This window comes from Podarcis raffonei, chromosome 5, assembly GCF_027172205.1.
Source record: "Podarcis raffonei isolate rPodRaf1 chromosome 5, rPodRaf1.pri, whole genome shotgun sequence".
In the NCBI taxonomy this organism is placed as follows: Eukaryota; Metazoa; Chordata; class Lepidosauria; order Squamata; family Lacertidae; genus Podarcis; species Podarcis raffonei.
This window is the reverse complement of record NC_070606.1, coordinates 53,027,976-53,048,560: the sequence shown is the minus strand read 5'-3', so window position 1 is coordinate 53,048,560 and position 20,585 is coordinate 53,027,976. Positions and strand designations below refer to the sequence as shown.

At 38.1% G+C, this 20,585-nt stretch overlaps 1 protein-coding gene across 4 annotated transcripts in view; it reads left to right on the top strand.

Moving 5' to 3' along the window:
• Window positions 1–20,585, top strand: part of VTI1A (vesicle transport through interaction with t-SNAREs 1A) — a 245,212-nt gene that overhangs the window by 143,240 nt on the left and 81,387 nt on the right. For 2 of the 4 annotated variants that reach the window (XM_053389206.1, XM_053389207.1), the window contains 2 exons: window positions 7,957–8,027; window positions 9,688–9,749. In XM_053389206.1, the coding sequence (XP_053245181.1) occupies window positions 7,957–8,027; window positions 9,688–9,749 (133 nt within the window). Of the gene's footprint in view, window positions 1–7,956; window positions 8,028–9,687; window positions 9,761–20,585 lie in introns of all 4 variants that reach the window. The other 2 variants (XM_053389208.1, XM_053389209.1) reach the window with 1 other exon arrangement.

Genomic DNA, 20,585 nt, shown 5'->3' with positions numbered 1-20,585 from the left:
TTGTAACCCAAGGTACCACTGTAGTACTTACCTATCTTTCCCCACATTTTTGACTATCTAATCAGACACCTAAGTGTAGTTTCCTAAAGTTACAACTTTGTGCAGTTTGGATTGTTGGGTACTTGAATACACCCGGTGGTTGTCAAGTCCCTTTGGAAGTATGTGGACTTTGGGGGTTAGTGCTGCTTAGAGTAGGGCACAAAGGAGCTCCAGGTTTTGTAGGTCCTTGGGCAAGATCACCTCCATGAGCTTCCCCCTGGCTCTTATGGGTCCTCTCTTGTCACTGAGCCATTATTGCCAACTGCTGCTACTCCTTTTCAAATTCCCACTCTTTTTGGGCCTCTGAATAGAGAGCAGAGAGATGATAACTGCAGAATTGTAAAGATTTCTCAAGATGATCAGCCTTATGTATTTATTTACAAATTTTATTAGTAGACTTCCAATTGTCTGTCCAAGCTGGTTCTCTCATATATATATATATATATATATATATGTATAATCAAGAGAGAGAGAGAGAGAGACGCATAGCCAAAATACCCTATTTTGAGTTATGCCCTAACACAAATGTGTTGGCATCATCTGGAGCAGAAAAACATGTGGGAAAGACATAATAACTGTTACCATATTTATATTTGTATAGAGGAAATTGAGATTGAAAAGGAATGAATAGTTCATATGTGACTGACATGGAATACATTTTAGCCAATTTTAGTGACTGATAGCCTACTGATAAACATCCAAATAAGTTTACATATTGTTCAAACTTCCTAACTTAGCTTGTTTCCCCATAGCCTCTGAAATAGCTTTCCTTATATTGTTGTCAGTGGGCCTACTCCAGGAGTGAACAGTCGAAGAACATCAACTGAATACTTTAATGTTCATCTTCCTGCACTGGTTTTAGACTGAGAGCAACAGTTTCTGATTCTTCTGCCTGGTTAAATCGGGGTGGGGAACAGTTGATCCTCTACACAGTATGGATGGCAAATAGAAAGGGATAATGGGAGTTGTAGTCCAGTAACAGGATAAGAACTTTCCAGGATAGGTTATTGCAAATCATATATGCATGGTAGTTTTTCAGTGTAACAGCTATAATGGTTAGCACATGTGCTGTACTTGTTGTTGTTGTTGTTAATTGTTTAGTCGTGTCCGACTCTTTGTGACCCCATGGACCAGAGCACGATAGGCACTCCTGTCTTCCACTGGCTCCCGCAGTTTGGTCAAACTCATGCTGGTAGCTTCAAGAACACTGTCCAACCATCTCATCCTCTGTCGTCCCCTTCTCCTTGTTGTATTGTACTGTGTAGCTCTAATTTGAACATTCCTGTTGGTAGCTGGTGCTGAGTGTCCTTATAGTTTGAAGTATCCACATGATTGGCTGTGGTCAAGATTGGAGCATGACAATGGTTACTAAATAATGTGGGTGTGGAGGGGGGGACACAGGTGTATCGCTCAGTATGCATTGCTCATTTGGTAGAGCCTGAGACTCTTAATCTCATTATTGTTTGGCAAAAGATTTCTGTATTTCAGGGGTTGGACTAAGTGATCCTTGGAGTCCCTTCCAACTCTACAATTCTATGATTTATTGATACATTTCTATCCCACCTTTCCCCCAAAGAGCTCATGGTGACATACGTGGCTTTCCAGCTCCCCAGTTTATCCTCACAATAATCTAGGCCAGGGCTAGGCAACCTAAAGCCCGTGTGCCGGATGCGGCCCAATCGCCTTCTCAATCCAGCCCACGGACGGTCTGGGAATCAGCGTGTTTTTACATGAGTAGAATGTGTGCTTTTATTTAAAAAGCATCTCTGGGTTATTTGTGGGGCATAGGAATTTGTGGGGCATAGGAATTCATTCATTTCCTCCCCCCCCCCCAAAAAAAATATAGTCCGGCTCACCAAATGGTCTGAGGGACGGTGGACCGGCCCACGACTGAAAAATGTTGCTGACCCCTGACCTAGGCTTAAAGTCTGTGACCCAGTGGGTCACAGACTTTAAGTCTGTGACCCAGCTTAAAGTCTGTGACCCAGTGGGTCACCCAGTGGGCTTCATGGTTGAGTGAGAATTTGATTCCTGGTTTCCGAAATCCTAGTCCAACACCACACAGGATTTCTTCATTTTTGTAATTTAAGATAAAAGCATTAGCTGCTTTCAGTCCTACATTTTAACCTATTCTTTAATTGAAGCTTTTAGCACAGCCATGTGATTCATTTTGCGTTGAATGTTGTTAAGCTGTCATTTTCTGTGTAGTGAATGGTGGATAATATGCTCCATTTTGGAAACCCACTCCATATCTGTTTTATTTTGTGCAGTTTCTCAACTGCTTCTTTATTGCACAAGCTCAATAGTAAAGTTTGTGAGTTATGATAACAACTATTTTACTCAACATTCTACAGTTTTCTGTGTATTGGCATGTAGTCATTAACTATTATTCTTTTTAGCCATATAACCACCCCTTGTCATCTAAGAACCTTATGATCTAAATACTTCTATCTGTTAGCACTAGTTTCCATATCTAAATATGTCAACTGAAAAGCTATAAATTACAGCAGTTTCACTTGTGCCCCAACACTTAAGATATGTCAGCACTTCCTTTCATTAACTTGCTGTTGTTAGAAACCTAATAATTTGGCTCAAACCTGAACTTTTTTGCTTCAAACTGTGTATTCCCAAGCCTATAAATCCAAGTTGTCACTTCAGTAATTCTTTACATTCAGTCCTTTCCTAAAAGCACCACTCCCTCTTTTACCCACACCCTTCTAATCTCTCACTGATGTGATCAGCTTTTTAAAAAATTCATCTGTTACCAAATTTAGTCTCCTACAATAGAGTCGTTTAACTTCAGGTGAAAGACAAAATCTCATTGACAAAAAAGATCCTTTACTTAACTTTCAAGCATAAGTCGCTCAAATGTTTTAACTCATTTCTTATTAATTTGTCACCTGAATAGATAGATCTTATAAAACATCTGTTTCTATCCTTTGCTGTCTTATTCTTATTGCAAATAAAGTTATAATACCCAGTGACAAAGATTCAATCAGACTAAAGAAAGTTACTAGAGAGAAAAAGACCTTCTGTGAGACTGACTTTTATTTATTTCATAAAATGCATATACCACTTAATTTTTTTTCATTTTAAAAACCCTCAAAGCTTAACCATGTTGCATTACTTCTTCAAATCTTTGAATTGTTGAGTTGGAAGGGACCACAAGGGTCATCTAGTCCAACTTCCTGCAATGCAGGAATCTTTTGGCTAACGTGGAACTCGAACCAATGACTCAGAGATTAAGAGTTTCATTCTCTGCCAATTGAGCTATCCCTGAGACTCTTAAAACCCAATTCTATACATTTGAGCAGACATTTCATTTGCTTGTGATGTTGATGTAGCATAGCTATAAAACCTTACTCTGCCATGTTTTGGGACACTGGTTTAGTGACAAAGCATCCGTTACTCTGACAGAGGAGAAGGGGTGTCCTCTGATGTAAGAACTCCTTCTGCTGAACAAAGGCAACCTCTGGATCCAGTCCAGTAATTTCATGTCAGAAATTATATAGAAGAATTCTAAGAATTTGTTTCTCATCCACCTAACCATTCTGTGAAAATTAAATTGTTTAATCCCGGAGTAGTATTCAACTCAGAGTATAAATGTAGTAAATTGTGCAATGTAGGATTGTGCATTGTGGAGAGGATACTCAGGCTCTATCTCAGTAAATTTTCTATATTGTGGATTTACCAAAGGTGCAGACAATCAGCTACAAATTCACTCTTAATTTTTTAGGATTGGGCAGCAACCATGCCACTATAAATGGTAAATGTAGAAAGGCCTCAAGCTCTAGTTAATCTAATGTGAAAGCTTCCAATATCCACAACAGCAAAAAAATGAGAAGGGAAAGGCATGTGAGCCTATGTCTTTCTAGGGCTCATTCTTATAACCCTAAACTATTTCATTATTACATTTAGTATGGTACTCTTCTTTGCTTAGCTGTTCAACTTCCCAAGTTATCTAACGATATGAAGACAAGACAATTCTGGATTTTAAGACGCTTGATTCATTGTCCCTCTAAGGCTTGTACTAGATGATAAATTTACACTTGCTGATGTGTTATCATTTCATTGCAGTGTAACTCAAGAATGAGATAATTTGTCTGTTGAATGTTCATGCTTTTTTCAGGCAGCACATAAATTATACTGGTAGCTGTGAAAGTATTTAAACTTTGCAATTCTGGATATTTTGTGTATCTTATTACAATAAAATCTTAGTCCCCTTTTGGAATTCTGCACAGCAATGTTTAATTATATCATTGTTTAATCGTAGTGAAGTAATAGATGGATGGAGCCTTTCTGTATTAGGACTCGTTATGATAAACAAATGCTTTCATTTGTTTCTAAATGCCCCTAGAGTTTACAAGATAAATCTGGATTTTGTAAAGGGTTTGGTATGCCCAGTGTGTCTTCTTTGTTTTTCTTTTGTTTGTTTTTTTACGGTAAGTCACCATGCTGCATTGAAAATGGTGTGTGATCTTGTGGTGGGGAGAGGATATAGCTGTTCAACTACTTTAATCATAAGCACTATTCTGTTCTACAGCTCTCTGAATTATGGCCTGAACTCTTAAATATGGAGTTCACCATGCATTTTGTAAACCTGCTCCAAAGTTCCCAACCACCAATATTGTTTACTATTTATGGGGATAAATTATTTCAAATTCTTTAGAGAATCTAAGCTTAATCCTTGGATACAAATAAATATACCAGAGTGCACATTTTAAATAAAAATGAGTTTTAGGCATTGCACCTTTTGCCAAATGGAATAATTGAGAGCAAGGGTTCTAGACTAGAACATTACGGTTTATCTCCCAAATGCTGTTTGAATGATTAGAAGGATCTTTGCTGGAGTTCTGGAAGATGGCTGTTTGCTGCCAGGCATTTATTCAAATTTGACTGCAGGTAGCAAATCAGGGTTAGCCAACATGATGCCCTCCAGATGCTGTTGGATTCCAGCTCCCATAGGATGCTCTGAAGGCATAGGAGACTGCCACCTGCTAAAGCTAAGCAGGTCTACATCTGTTCAGTGCCTGGATGGGTGACTGATTAGGGACAAAGTGTATGTTTCCTTGGGTTCCACGATAGAAGAAAGGTGGGATATAATTGTAAGGAAATAAATTCCCATCAGTTCCTGCCAAAATAGCCAGCGTTTGGAGGGCATCATGTTGGTGATTCCTGTGCTGCTTCATCATTTTGGACCTGATGACCCTGGATTCCTGCATAAATATATTTTTAAGCAGTTGTATACATTGTTGTACATAGTACAAAACTGGAAGTCTCAATGTAAGCAACCATGTAAACAGTGGTTGATTGATAAAATTTGAGAGATTATGATTATGTACAAACTAATTCAGCAAGTACAGCAAGCAAATGATGTTATGGCATCCTGGTTTCCTTTTATTTCCTGTGGGAAAGCCCTTGAGGCTTCTCATCAAATTCCAATCAAGGACAGATGTCTATATTCCCCCCCCCCCCCGACTATAATCTCTCTTTCTCGTTTATACGAAACATAGATCCCATCTTTCAATAGTTAGTGAGCTTCTCCTTAGGCTGTTTTACTGCAGTTGCCCCATAGGCATATACAGGATAGTCTAAGGATTGTAATCAGTGAGTTTCTTTATTCCTTTAATTGTGTTTTAGTATTTTATGAGTGTTGCTTTTTGTAGTTTTAATTTTTTCTAAAATGAAATTCCATGAAACTGTGATTGAAAGGAATTTGCTGTGAGAAGAGAGTCGTTGATTTTTGCTGAATCCCATCCACCCTCCATCTTTGGCTGCAGCCTCCTGCACCAAAGTGCTACTATATCAGAGTAACCCTCAGGAGTGGATTTTCAAAGAACTGCAGAAGGAAGGAGACCTCCAAACCTCTATTGCCCAAACTCTTTGGATTTAAGCCTGTGTTTCAAGTGCTGTATAATTAACACTGTTAATTTAACTTTGGTTTACTTTGGTGGCATCTCTGAAATTATTTTTTGATGAGAATATAGGTAGTAGTAACCATTTCAGCCCAAAGGTGTTTAAAGCTCTTAACACCTTTGGGCTGAAATGGTTACTACTTGCTATATTCTCTTCATAAAATACTGAGCCTTCCCTTTAGTTGTATATGTTTGCTAGGAGGCAATGCAGCTATTTCAGTTCTTTGAGTTTTTTGCCAGGTTGAAATTCATGGCTGAAAGTATTGGCCCTAAGTGACATATCAGCAATTCATTTTCTGGTATTCCAACTGACATGGTCTCTATCCTTTATTTATTGATATCTTCAGTCATTGGCAATGAGAGGAAAATACACTATTTGTCAAAGCTGACAGCGTTCTACTCTTGGTTGATGACACTGTTGTCTTGATCAGTGGACAATAAACTTGATGCCAATTGGCAAAGTATATTTATTTTCAAAAACGTGATATAAAGTGATTTTTTATCTCTGTTTGCAAAACATCATACTTCAGCATTTTTATTTACTTTTTAAAAGGAAAGGGTTTCTTTTGCCTGTTTTAAGGATTGGTTTGAGTTGTATACAAGTGAGATTTCATAGTGTGGTACTCAACTGAGTTTTGTTCACAGAAGACCTATTGAAATCAATAGACCTAATTTAGTCATGTTCATTCATTTCAGTGAATCTACTCTAAGTAAACCTTAGTTGAACCACCCATTGCTTTGAATCTGGGTAGGTTGAAGATAATATTTATTAGATGTATAGCCTTGAAAGCTTATGGCAAGTGCAAACAACAACAAAACCAGAAGGAAATTGAATTGACTCATATTCACTGAAATTTCTCTCCTTTTTTCAGCTTAATCCTGAGCTTCAAATGATTCAGTATTGGTTTATGTCATATAAGACGTTGAAAGAGGATGAGGAATAGATATGTCTTCAAATATTAATGCTCATTTGCACAAACAATAGACTAACACAATAATGGTACAAAAGATTAAAGAGTTTCAGAAATATTTATACTGTTCTTCCATCTATATACTATAATCTGTCCTTGTAACATATATTGTACCACCTTTCACCTCTGGGAGGCATTATATATGCAGCTAAAAATTAAGAGCATCAAGCCAGAAAGAAACTGAGAACACTATGGCTGTATAAATTCATAGTTAGCTATCTGAGGAAGTATTCATATTTATATTATTCTATCAGTAACTTATAAAATATATACCATATTAAGGTGAAATATGTCAATTTAACTAATAATAGCTAAAATAACAATCTTGGCAATATGCATCTATGCACACCTCATCATTTCCTTTGTGGGGCTGGATTACCAAAACTATCTTAGAGTTTTGATGTATAAGTTCAGTAGATTTAAATCGCTGTAGTATGCTGTTACTGGAATAATCTTGTCTCCCATCAAATGGGTGTGGTCCATAGTGGCCCGTAAGTGATCATGTGAGACAATGGATATTTTGTTTTTTACTGGATATCAGCTCTCACACCTTGGAGGGTGCTACTCCTGTGGGGAAGCTCCAGCTTCATGGATGCTTTCCATGTGTGGCACCTGTTGCCAGAAGGGGGAGCTAAACAAAAAACAAAAAACGCCTATGTTTATGCAGAATTTCATCCATGACACCTGGGATCCTGACTACTGTGATATGTGTTTTGCCCAATACAGTATATCAGTTGTGCATCAATTTTCAATTATATATGGAGTGCATGTTTTTCATTTCTGTGGCTTAAGATTGTTCTTAGGATTTTATTCAACTAACATACCCAGAGAAGACCCATTGAAATTAACAACACTGACTAATGTTAATGAGTCTACTCTGAGTAAAGGTTGGTTGAATACAACCATGATTATCACATTTGGAGACTTACGTTTCGTAAAGTATTTGCTAGATTTTCTTGCTGTTTAAAGTGATATTCTCTATTTTTCATGGTTTGTGACGTTTCCACCCACTTTTTAATTTCTCCATGCAGAACAGATTGGCCAGGACATATTGGAAAATCTCAGCAATGACAGAGAGAAGATTCAGCGTGCTCGAGAAAGAGTAAGTTTGATAATGAGAAACAATTTGCAGCTCCAGATGTACTTAGGATTATCACCAGAATAAGTTTATTATGAATATTTTGAGGAAGGGAGTGAGTATTACTGCTCTTTCTACAAAGCTGGATAAAGATGGAAGTTCTCAAATGCTTCATGCCTCCCTTATCAGACCATGCTGCGTTCAACTATATAAATCCAAGTTTTCAGGTAGTGTTCTTTCCCAGCCATGCTATATGAGATCCTTTCAACTCGAGAAGCTCTTGGTTTACCTGGGGTCTTCTGAATCCATAGTGTTTGTTCTGCTGTAGCTTCTCTTCTTACATTTTTAAAAAATTCTATTTATTGATAAAGTCCCACTGTAGGTTCCTGGTTCACCAGACAGGCGTGAGAAGGATTCAGGTGTGAAGCCCCAGAGAGCATCTTCCAGCCACTGTTGACAATACAGAGCTAGATGGTCTGACTAGATATAAAATAGATTCCTACATTTTCTATCATATTAGAGAAAGATGGAAAGGATTTGCTGAAACAATTAATAGAAGTGGAATACAAAAAGGGAGGTGAGAGGAAGTCGAGGAAACAAGGGAATGAAAGACAGAGTATGGGAAAGGTGTGATGTATGTTTTTAAATGGGTTTTGTTTTGTTTTGTTTAGGGTTAGGGTGGGTTAGGGTTTTGTTTAGTTTAGTTTAATGTGTTTAGTTTAATGTGTTTAGGTTGTGTTTTGTATTGTTTATATATTGTATTGTATTGTTTTCTTTTTTTGTTTTTTTCCTATTGTCCTTTTTCTTTTCCTTTTCTGTAATCTTTAAAAGTAATAAATATTATTTTTTAAAAAATAGATTCCTACATTTACCTAAAAGTTTACCAAGTCATTTTATAGTTTCACCATATTAAAAGCAAACCAGCAAGAATTGGGGGTTCCCAATGCATAATCTGTGGGCACCACTGTGCCCACCAATACTCGTATGTTATTTGTGAAAAGTCTCAGTAAATATTCCTTCATCCACAATGGATAAGAGACTGCTTACTCTTCCTGCTCAGTTCCTGTTTGCACTATCTCAGTCTGTGCTTCTTTGAACATGTTCCCTTAAACATGACCGTATTTGATTGGATGCTACAAACAGGCAGCCTCCCATCCTTCTGTTCTGAACAGAGAAGCGGTGGAAATAACTTCTCTCAGTAAGCAAGCAAGCATAGCTGTTACTATAGTTCCCTTTTTCCCGTTGATAGGGAAAGGCACGCTGGCACCATTTTGTGGTCCTGTCCCATGTTCTGTTCTTTGAGATGTGGCAGCCTATTTGTGTTATGTCACACACCCCATGGCAGCCATTTTGTGACTGACATCCACAGCACTTACTCAAATGTGCCCACTGGCTCAGAAAGATTTTGTTTTTAAAAATTTTAAATTTCTATACCACCCTGCATCTGAAGAGCAGTTTACAATATAAAAACACAAAAATGCATACCACAGTAAGAAGCAAAAACAATAACCCCCACACACTACTCTCTTGAAACTCCATTGTTTTTGAAAATTGTGAAGTTTGAAGCACCAGCATATTTCATTAACATGTAAATAGATTGCTCCCTTTTTAAAAAGACAAACAAACCACAAAGGTCTCTCTACCTATTGGATTATATACAATCTTTCAACATTTTCCCTCACAGCTCAGAGAAACAGATGCAAACTTGGGCAAGAGTTCAAGGATCCTTACAGGAATGTTACGAAGGTAAGGGCAAGGTAGGGACCCTCTCTCTTTTTCTTGCTTCCTTCATATAAATTGCAAGTTAGATAAAATCTATTGACACTTGTCATAATTTTGAATCGTTTGGAAATCAGCCAGCTTGGTGTAGTTTTGCTAAGGGCAGTTCCTCTGACAATTAAAACTATTTTGGTTGCTGTAGATTTCTTTTTCTCTCACACACACACCAGGCTGAGATATAGGCCTATAGTTGAAACTTTTTTTTACTGCTGCTTGTTTATATGGATAGCCAACCTTCTTCGCAACACATGCAATCTGTATTCAAGAAACCATTAAAACAATTCCTTGACTATATTAATATATGCTCTTTGCATATATATATATATCACTCTCGCCCATGCTGGCACAGTTCCTGTAGACATATGGAGCACCAACAAAGAGCTCAGTTTCTCTCACCAGAGCATGTGCAGCTAGGTGCACTAGCCTGGGCACGTCCAACTCCCAAGATACTGTGATCTACTCCCAGTATAAAAAAGGCAGTGATCTACCCATTGAGAGGGTTTAACAGAGCTGCTGAGCTTTTTTTAGGGGTGGTTTCAAAAACTACGCTCAGCCAATACTACAGCGCTGATAATAGCACGCAGCACAACAGCCACCTGTACACGAACGACGGCGATCTACCTGTAGATTGCGGTCGACAGGTTGGACATGTCTGCACTAGCCCACCACATGAATTAGGACGTCTGTGCCCACCTCTCTAGCTGTCCCCATTCCACTAGATCAGGGAAACAGGCTTCAAGCTCCGATGCCGTGACTGAGCAATGAATAGCAGACTTGATTGGGAGATTTCCTATTCACCTTAATGACCTGAGATACTGCCTGCAACTCTGCACATATATACACGTGCAGGGCTCTGTTATGTCATATGGAGATGCCACTATATATGTGTATGACATGTGTGAGGAAAATCAAATACACACGTTTCTTCCATTAGCTAGAATGACCCACCCCTCCAAAATGCAGGGACCTAAATAATTATTTCGTCCAATTCCAAGGATAACTTTTAGCAGGGTTCTTATCAGCTGGATCTGTCAGATCTTTATTTAGTATGATTACATGAAAAACCACACAAGAGGAAGCATTTTCAACTTCTCTTTTTTGACATGAATCAAGCTTTTATGAAGGAGAGGCTGGATAGACAATATGTTTGACACTGAGAAATTGTTGACATCGTACGTGCAAACTTTTTGTACCGTGAAAGATGGCCAGTGGTCAAAGATTAAGGGAGCTGTAGTCCACAACAAGTGGAGGGCACCAGGTTGGGGAAGGTTGCTAAAAGTTATTTGTGTGCAGCTGCTTGCCATGCAGATCAGACGGTTGTTTTCATGCTCCCACAAATGGACAAAGGTCTGCTGTGACATGGAGAAAAATTGCCTGATCCATATGGCAAATTACTGCACATGAGCAACTTCCCATGTGGAAATGGCTGCACGTGAAGTGATTTAAACTATACACCAGTCCTTAATCTCCTCATGAAAATAGCTTGGGTTTGTTTTGCTTTCCCCCCTTCCTTGTATATCCAGCTGACAAAGGGTAAGATAACGGCACCTCTTGCTTCCATTTCACAAACTTCTCACAATTCAGACTCTGAACCATAGCATACAAAATTTTCTGATTAAGAGTAATATGTAAATGACACCAGCTAAATTCAAAATCCATAGAGAAAGGAGGCAGCAATTGAAAGAGATGGTTCAGCGCCTGTAGACAATCAAAATAATAATAATAAAAACTCCATGACCAAACCTATATCCTCCCCAGGAAGGGCCCTGCGACATGAGCTGTAACGAATATTCTGCATATGTCTCCATTTTGTCAAATCTCATTAAAGGGTTTCCTTGCTTTATGTCAATTGAGCTGTCCAAAAATCATTCATCATTTTTAGTGTAAAAAAAAGTCATGCAGTTATTTAAATAATATCATATTAATGTTAAAGTTCAGCTGTCATTTAATAGTATGGCTTAATCAGACATAGCATTTAAGAAAAATAGTTTTTTCAGGCTTTACTTCGCTTTCAGGTTGGCAGATTCAAATAAGGATTTATGGGTTTCTAAACCAATGTATTTCTTCCCCATGTTTATGCTTGATGTACCTCAGTTTTTATTTCAGGCGAGTGCAGTCTGTTATTTTCAGTAAAATAAAATATCATATTGTGTTTGAATACATTTGCAAGTAATTTACTGAGGGTGAAACAGAAACACAGTATAACCTTTGACACTGCTGTGTGCTTTGGAGTAACAGTTAGACTTCCTAGTTTATAAGTGTTCTGTAAGCCAAATAAAAAAGTGACCTTTGTGAAATAATCATTTGTTCTCAGACAAATGAATTATGTAGTCATATGTTTAAAAGGACATGTATTGTGTGTGTGTTTTTGTATTTGAAAAGGGCATTGCTTTTCTTTTTCTTATACATCCCTCTTCCAAACACACACTTAGGAAGATTTACCCATCAGGATATAGAGAAATTAATGTTTCAATTCAGCAAATGAATGATTGGTGCGAAGTCCTATAGATTTGCATGTTTCTGTCCTTAGGTTCACATGTTTTATATTAAAAGTGGAGTGCTTGGTGACATTCCAGAAAAATAATTCCCTGTCCCAGACAGGTAAATTCAGGGCGTAATTTACATTTGTTTTGCATATAAGGAAAAAGTTGATTAGCAATTTTCAAGAGTCAGCAGTTTCAAATGAGAATTGTTCAGAAAGCAAGCCAGAAGGGATAAAAATAACTTTCAGCAAAGATCTAGATCAAGTACAATTTCTGGAAAACAATCATTATCAAGAGAGTTTGGTTTTCTTGATATTGCTCATTTCCAGATACCATGCAAATAAGCATTTAATTGCTGAATAGAGTGGCTTTATTCCATCTAATTACTATGTGAAAATAATGTCACTAGGTTAAAGTGGAGAACACTTCCTTGCCGCATATTGAATCTGCTGATTTTTTTTAAAGGCATATGCCGTATTTACCATCTTGGTTAAGGCATGATATTCTGCAGTGATTTTCCATTCTAATTACTGAAAAGATTGAGCAAAAGCATGTTGCCTTTGTTTGGGGTTTACCTTCTGTCCTGAAATTCCATATCTCAGCAATTACTTCTTTCCCTCTGTCCGCAAAACCCGCTGTGAAACTGACAAGAATAAGTTTTTTAAAGGAGCTTGCTTAAAAACAGACTTGGGGTTTTCGGGAAGATGGTGTTATAAAGCTTTGTATTATAACTTTGCCTTATTATTTTTTCCATGTTTATGTGTGTGATGCATCAATATGCACTAGATAAAATAGTTGTGGGCAATCATCACCTAATCTACGCACACCAATTGCTAATATAGCCATCCAGTTTAGGACACAACCTCAGTCTCCTTGTGACCCTTGCTGAAGTCACAACACATCATTTGGTAATCATTTAGGTATTTGGAGAAAAGGCTAAGTCTATCCTGTTGAGTTTGAGCAATAATATATTATGTACCTATACATATTTGGCATAGCATCATTTTAAACAATATAATTTTCTTTCCATTCTTATTCCTTAAGATCAAAATGTGGTCTAGAGAGTCCTGATCTTGTTTCTGTAGTTACATGGAAGGGAAGTCTGCTGCCATATAACATAAGGATCTCTATACTCCATGGGTTACAAAACCTATCAATTATTATTATATGACCATTTTCATTATTAGCTTTGTTGTCATAGCTTCCTACCAAGGCCAACTGGTAGAATAAAGTCAACTCTTCAGGGCTTTGGAAACAATAATTTTTTTTCCACCCACTGTTACTGTTACATAATGAGAATTTTGACATCTTTCCAAAATGTAATACAATAAAATACAAAGTAGTTAATGTAAGGCTCAGCAACATTTACAAATGTCTCCCACTCAAGTTACTAAAATTCTACCTGGTAAGAAATTCTGAAAGCATCACATTTAAATTTATTTCCTCAATCTCCAACCCTCATTTACAGTTATGAAAGACCATCAGAAAATATAATATCGGATTAAATCCATATTTTGTGGGAACCCATCAAATTTCCATTCAGTAATCATAAAAAGAACTTAATATGTTCAGTTAGTTTTTAAGGAATGGATAATAAAAGAAAACAAAGATTTATGTTTGTTAGGTGTATATCATTATACCCCTTAATATGCCCAATGGCTTATGTTCTCAACTAACTTTATTTGGGAGAATTTGCAGAGTCCAAGAAGCAAGATGAAAACCAACTCTCAGCTAAATGATGTTTCCCCGTAGCAGAGCATCCCACTTTGGAAATACCCCTAGCTTTTGAAAAAATTAATCTTGAAAATTGTTACACATGAGGTGTTAGGAGACTGATGAATGCATTTGCCTGTATAAAAAGACCCCTTTTCAAATTTAATTTTAAACAGGATAGGGCTTGGAGCTCTGGCTGATGAAAATAGGGCAATGTACATTCAACACTCTGGTGATAAATTGGGTGATTTGCCAACACCTTCATAACAACCACTAATATATGCAAGAATAAAGCCTGCTTTATCCAGCAGTCTAGTTGGTTAAAATCCTTATTGCCAGTGATTGGAATGAGTTCCATTCCTGTCTAGGCTTCCAACCATTTTTATTTTTTATTTTTACATATACTTAGCTTTTCTCCTTCACTGTTATTTTTACTTTTCTTTACACACACACACACACACGGCAGAGACAGAGTGATTGAGGTTACAAATAAACACAGAAAACATGATATTCTATAAAAAGTTTTGACGAAACAGGAACATTTCTGTTGGAAATTATTTAGGAAGAGGCATCAAAAACAATATATTAACAATCTAAAGATAAGAAGTTTTTCAGAATAAAAAGTTGAATATTTGTGCTATAATTAGAAAAAATGGAAAATTTATGCTGCAGTTAGGAAAAATATTGTATTTCCTTTTTCTGAAGTGATGGACAAAACATCTGGAAAACTTAAATGCAATGTCAGTACAATTCCTAAGGGTAAAACATATTTCATTATTGGTCATTCCAACAAGTAAACCTTTGATAAAGTTCAAATAAAAGAATATAGTTATCTTGGGGATAAAGGAATATATCAATTGCATTTAAGAGGATGAATTTCTTTTAAAATGCATCTCATATACTGGATCTCACATTTCCTCTTTAAAGACATAAAATTATTTTTAAAATATTAAAGAAAATACTATTTTGTAAAACATAAAGTAGTTTTGTAAAGTGGAACAAATAACTTTGCCTCCTTTTTATATACAGAACAGACAAGATTGTTTTAATATAACTGAACACAATACCTTACATTTTATGGTTGCACATCCAGGTTTGAGACTGTTTTTTTATACACTTAACTGGCTTTCACCATCAGGTCCCAGGGCAGATTACGACAACTAAAGATTTAATATTTAAAATATCTTAAGACAAATTGCAGTCACAGGGATGGGGTGGGTCCTGAAAACTTACATTTCAGGTGGCAAAGGCCAGAGAAAATGTGTGCATCTTCAGCATATGATGAAAGTGTATAGTGACAGTGCCACACTGTATTGTGTGTTGTGACTGGATTTGGGACTGGGGTGGCAGTTGCTGAAGGATGAGGAAGAGGAGGAGCACACAGAGACCACCATCAGTGGGGAGAAGCCCCAGAGGGAGGGAAGGGTCTGGCTCCCTATCCTGCTCCATTCATGGGGAGAGCATTGACCAACCAGGAAGGAAGGCTGGACATCTAGATGAGAAGGACCCAGAAGAGCTGACCACCCACCCCTTGGCCAAGAACTCATTCATACCCTTCAGAGAAACATTCACCTCCAAGGGCACCTATCTTGCAGGGCAAAACAGTGAACATGCATAGTCTTGCCTTTAAAAACCAGTGTAAGGGGCATGATTGTTTGCTGAGACATATTTAGTAGCTTTCATCTTGTCTCAGACGCCCAATGATGTTCTCAGATTCTCTAGCTATGCCTTTGGCGATCTGTACCCATAGCCTGAGGGACACGGGTGGCGCTGTGGGTTAAACCACAGAGCCTAGGGCTTGCCGATCAGAAGGTCGGTGGTTCGAATCCCCGCGACGGGGTGAGCTCCCGTTACTCAGTCCCTGCTCCTGCCAACCTAGCAGTTCGAAACCACGTCAAAGTGCAAGTAGATAAATAGGTACCACTCCAGCAGGAAGGTAAATGGCATTTCCATGCACTGCTCTAGTTCGCCAGAAGCGGCTTAGTCATGCTGGCCACATGACCCGGAAGCTGTACGCCGGCTCCCTCAGCCAGTAGAGCGAGATGAGCACCGCAACCCCAGAGTCGGCCACGACTGGACCTAATGTTCAGGGGTCCCTTTACCTTTACCCATAGCCTGACCATACCACTGTAAGCCTTGAATAAAGCTTTATTTTTTAAACATAAGAGCCATTTGGGATGGGAGCCTTGACATAGTGAAGGTGCCAGGTGTCTGTATGTTTCTTCCAAATAGCGTTCATTCATCAATTACAATTTTTGGTGCATACTTCAAGACCCTTAGGTGCAGGCTTTAAAAACAGCAACACAAATATGTGTGAAATAGCAGTGCTGGCTTTATCTGCCGATTTTGCAGATTTCTGGGCATTGATAGTGGACCTCAGGTAGGATCTTAGCATTGGACTGTGTTAGGCTGTCATGTTCATACAGTAATAATTGCAACTTGAGGGATAGTTCCAAAGGTGCCTTCCTTGCAGGAATAAAAAGGAACTTACTGTCATATAAGATGACCCCTGTGAATTCTGCTGATTCCTCTTCCCTCTGTTGTGCCCCTTGCAGCCTATCATTTGCTGTTCTCAACTGTATATTTGTGATAGAGACAGGACGGAATGTCCCATAACATTCAATCACACTTCTTTCTATTCAAACCTTATAAGTGCTTTCAAATAAATAAACCCGTAGTGTTATATTTTTTAAAAAATAAGGTATATGTGAATAGCTATTTAGTGATTCTGCTGAATTCATATTACATTTATAACAAGGTGTGAAACCTGATGTTTGTTTGGACAGCATGCTTGGTTTATTTCTGAAGTTTTGTTTTTCTGTGCACACATGTTTATGATCTAAGTACATCTCTTTGTCTGTTTTTACATTGTTCTAAGAGTGTACAATATACTTGTTTTCATTATTTTTCCTTTCTGTATCGTCTGGAATTATTTGCCCTCCTCCATCAACCTTGACCATCTGTACAGCTGGAAATACCATTATCCAAATCACAGTTATTCTCCTACAAAAAGAGTAGGGTCCCAGTGGATACTTCCCTGTGCTAGTTCATTCAGACAACATGTAGAAAGAATGTGATACATCACACTGGGTTAAATATCCTCTAACCCCTGTGGCTGCACTGTTCATTGAGACATGCTTACTATCATTAAAAGGTTAGAGCCTTCAAGAAGATTGCAGTTTGCAGCCTCAACATGGCAAAATGCACAGCAATATGCCAAAGTAGAAATGAACATCCTAAAGCACATCTGCATGCTTCATAAAAATGTGGAAATAGGTGCTAAAAAATTGTTTGCAAGTTGAAGAAGGAATTTCAGCATAGCAGGATTTGTCCAATAGTGCTTTACATGGTGATAGTAAACTGAGCTGAAGAGCAATCAATTGCAGTGTCTTCATTAAGTTTTGCCAAACCAAATCAACCAGGAATTATATGTAATGTCTTGCTAAATGTCTTGGAAGAAGGGCTGCAATATATCTAACTTTAGCTGGATATGATTAGAAAAGTAATCTATGTCTCTGTAGACATAGTCTACCATTTCAGAACTTGCATTTTGATCTGGATAAGGACGCATGTGGACAGATGACTAATTTAAGACTAATCGAGCACTGGACTGAAAGTTACATTAAAAACAAACAAACTTGTGATCACATTCGGGCAAGGCTTCAAGGATGAAAGGCAAAGTGAACTCTCTCTCTCTCTCTCTCTCTCTCTTTTTTTTTTTTTTTTTGCTGCTATGCCAGGCGAGGAGTACGGCCTTGGCAGAGAGAGCCTGACCTGGGGGGAGATCTGAGGGCCAGATGATGGACCTTGAAGACCACATGTGGCTCCCAGGCTTGAGGTTCCCTATCCCTGATTTAAACGTTAAGGACCGGATTCAACTAACCAGCCACTCTAGTAGAAGCCGGAGCAAGGTCTCTCACTAGTACAACAGAGCTTTCTCCATCTCCTGCCCCCATATGCCCCCCATGTCATCCCCAAATCCACTCCGTAGTGTCAGAAAAAAACCTAGAACACTGCACAGTACTTGTCCATGCAAAGTGAGTTTTTTTGTGAAAGTACTCGCCCATATGGAGTACCGTTGCCTCTCCTTTTGCTGCCAATGGCAGCCATTTTGTGCTGTCATTCACAGCACTTTTATCAAAACATGAGTACTGGCATCCTGATCCTGAGAGAATCCTATTTATTTCTTAATGCATTATATTTTCTGTATGCATTATACTTAACTTTTCCTTACTGTTTTTTTCAGTACAGCTTTAAAAACTAAATGTCATATATGTTTGGGTATTTATAAAGTTAGATCATTTGTACGTAGCCTTAAGCAAACGAGTCCTGCAATAAGTGGCCTTTCAGAGTGAATACTTTAAGAACAATTTAAAATACCAATCCTCCCGTTGTACCACATGATTATTCACGTCAGGCCTTTTTAGCACAAACTATTACACCTTATGCAGGAGGGTGAAGACCTTTGGCCATCTTTTCTAATTAATGATATAATCAGTAAACAAAATATACATGTTACATGCTTGACTATTAAAGGAGCCTATATTTTTGATTGAACGTTTGCTCTGTAAATTGGTGCATTCACATATCAACTTGTTTCTTGTTTAAAATGCCTGCTGTGTTCATAAGATGGTACAAAGCAAGCTCAGTAACAGCTCGTATCTCATGCAGGTGGTCGAGCTAGTTGCCTCACAGATCAAAAGTCAAACTACTGTGAATCTTCCTTTGAAATGGCAGTTAGTGAGACAAGGCTGATCTTATCTCCACAACAAAAAGAGTTATAGATATCCATCATGAATTTCTGAGAACAAAGGGCTGTTTTATAATCGTACAGCATCAGTACTGCAGGCATTTCTGAACACATCCTTGGAATATGCACACTGTCCTATTACATGGGGTCGAGCTAAATAAATATTTGTTATTACATATGAGATAGCATCTCTATCACTGAAAGAATCAGTGATATAAAGTCCTTGATTAGACAGGAAGTTGTTTCCCTTCATAGTGAAATCACTGGGCAGGAAGAGGGGACGATTCCACTCTAAATTGTACTATAGCCCCATTATCTGACACTGTGAGTTATATGACTTCATAATGGGGAAGGGCTGAACTAGTAAACCTTTTCTTCCCGAAGCTTGTATTAGTACCCTTGCCCAGAAACAGGTTTGTAAAGGATGGAAGCAACATGACCAAGTGTCAACATGCCTTGCTTTTACTGCATATGGTCCACTACCCAGCTAATTGCAACCCACTTAACCATGTGCCAGCAACAACAAAAAGTCTACTTATTTTAAAATGAGGTTGCTAGAAAGGTTAGGGGTGGGGTGTACCTGCTGCTGCTATAATAATAATAATAATAATAATAATAATAATAATAATAATAATAATAATATCATCATGATCATAATGTTTGCATGACACATATTATAAGAGATGGCTGCTCGACTTAGGAATAACCTACCCGAGGATCTTTTACAAACATTTAGGTGCCATGCTAAAACATTTCTGTTTTCCTAGGCTTTAAAGGACTGTAAGCATTTTTAACTTAAAACACTTTGATTTTACCGTATTTGATTAGGCTGTTGCTACTTTACTTAGTTTTAATTTGCTGTACAGGTGATGACCAATTTACACACATCTGATTGATGCAGAACTGTGCACACATGCATCAAACACGCTTCCTCTCAACATGCCAGGAAGCCAATGGGCCTGAGTTTGAAGGAAAGCCACATTAGCTGGTCCTTGAGAGTGACTGGGAGGCCTCCCTACCTTCTCCCCTAAACTGCCTTACCTGGGTGCTGTAAGGGAAGAAGCAAGGGCACTTTTGCCACTCGGCCACAGTCCACAGCCCTTGAAGGGCACCCTCCACTTATTTTAACAGAGCACAGCTGGGACTGCAGTAACTTTCTATTCCCCGGCAAATCTGTGCATCAAATCCCATGCCTGCTATCAATATTTACTTTATGTTGAGCTTTATGAAAAGGGAGAAAAGCAGTTTCTCAAAGTACCGTAAAAGTTTCCAAGAAAACCCTCCTCTGAGATAAGCTGTTCTGTTTTGAGCAAACACTTTAAATAAGACAGGAGGCAAAAGCTATATTGAAGGCAAATAGGTTAAAAGGTTGGAATTGTTGCCTTGCTCATCCTTATTGTATTTTTATTGACTGACCTGCACAATCAAGGCAGCATTTACTATAATTCTCATTTGTGCCTGCTTTTGGAGGCTGAAAAGGTTGGAACCTGCAAAAAGCATTTGTTTTGATACATTGCTTGCATTATGTATGTGTGAGGCACTCAGTGGTGTTATGAATGGTTGATGCATTAGTGTATAGCTGTTGAAGCAATTAAAAGGTCCAGTACTGGAAATTCTTGGGTTGATTCCATTAATACTCAAATAACTAGTAAGAAATTTATTGAACAAGGCCACAAACAAGTTGAATGAGGCCACAAACATTATTGCCTGTAAATGCTGCATAATGCTTCCCCACCCACCCAAGCCTGTAGGAAAACCCTTGTCGAGTGATAAAAAGCTTTGTTCGGTTAGTAGTGTCACTTTGTTTTTTCACCCCTGTAATAGCTGGGGTTGTTTTGCTCATAAAGTTAGCGATGC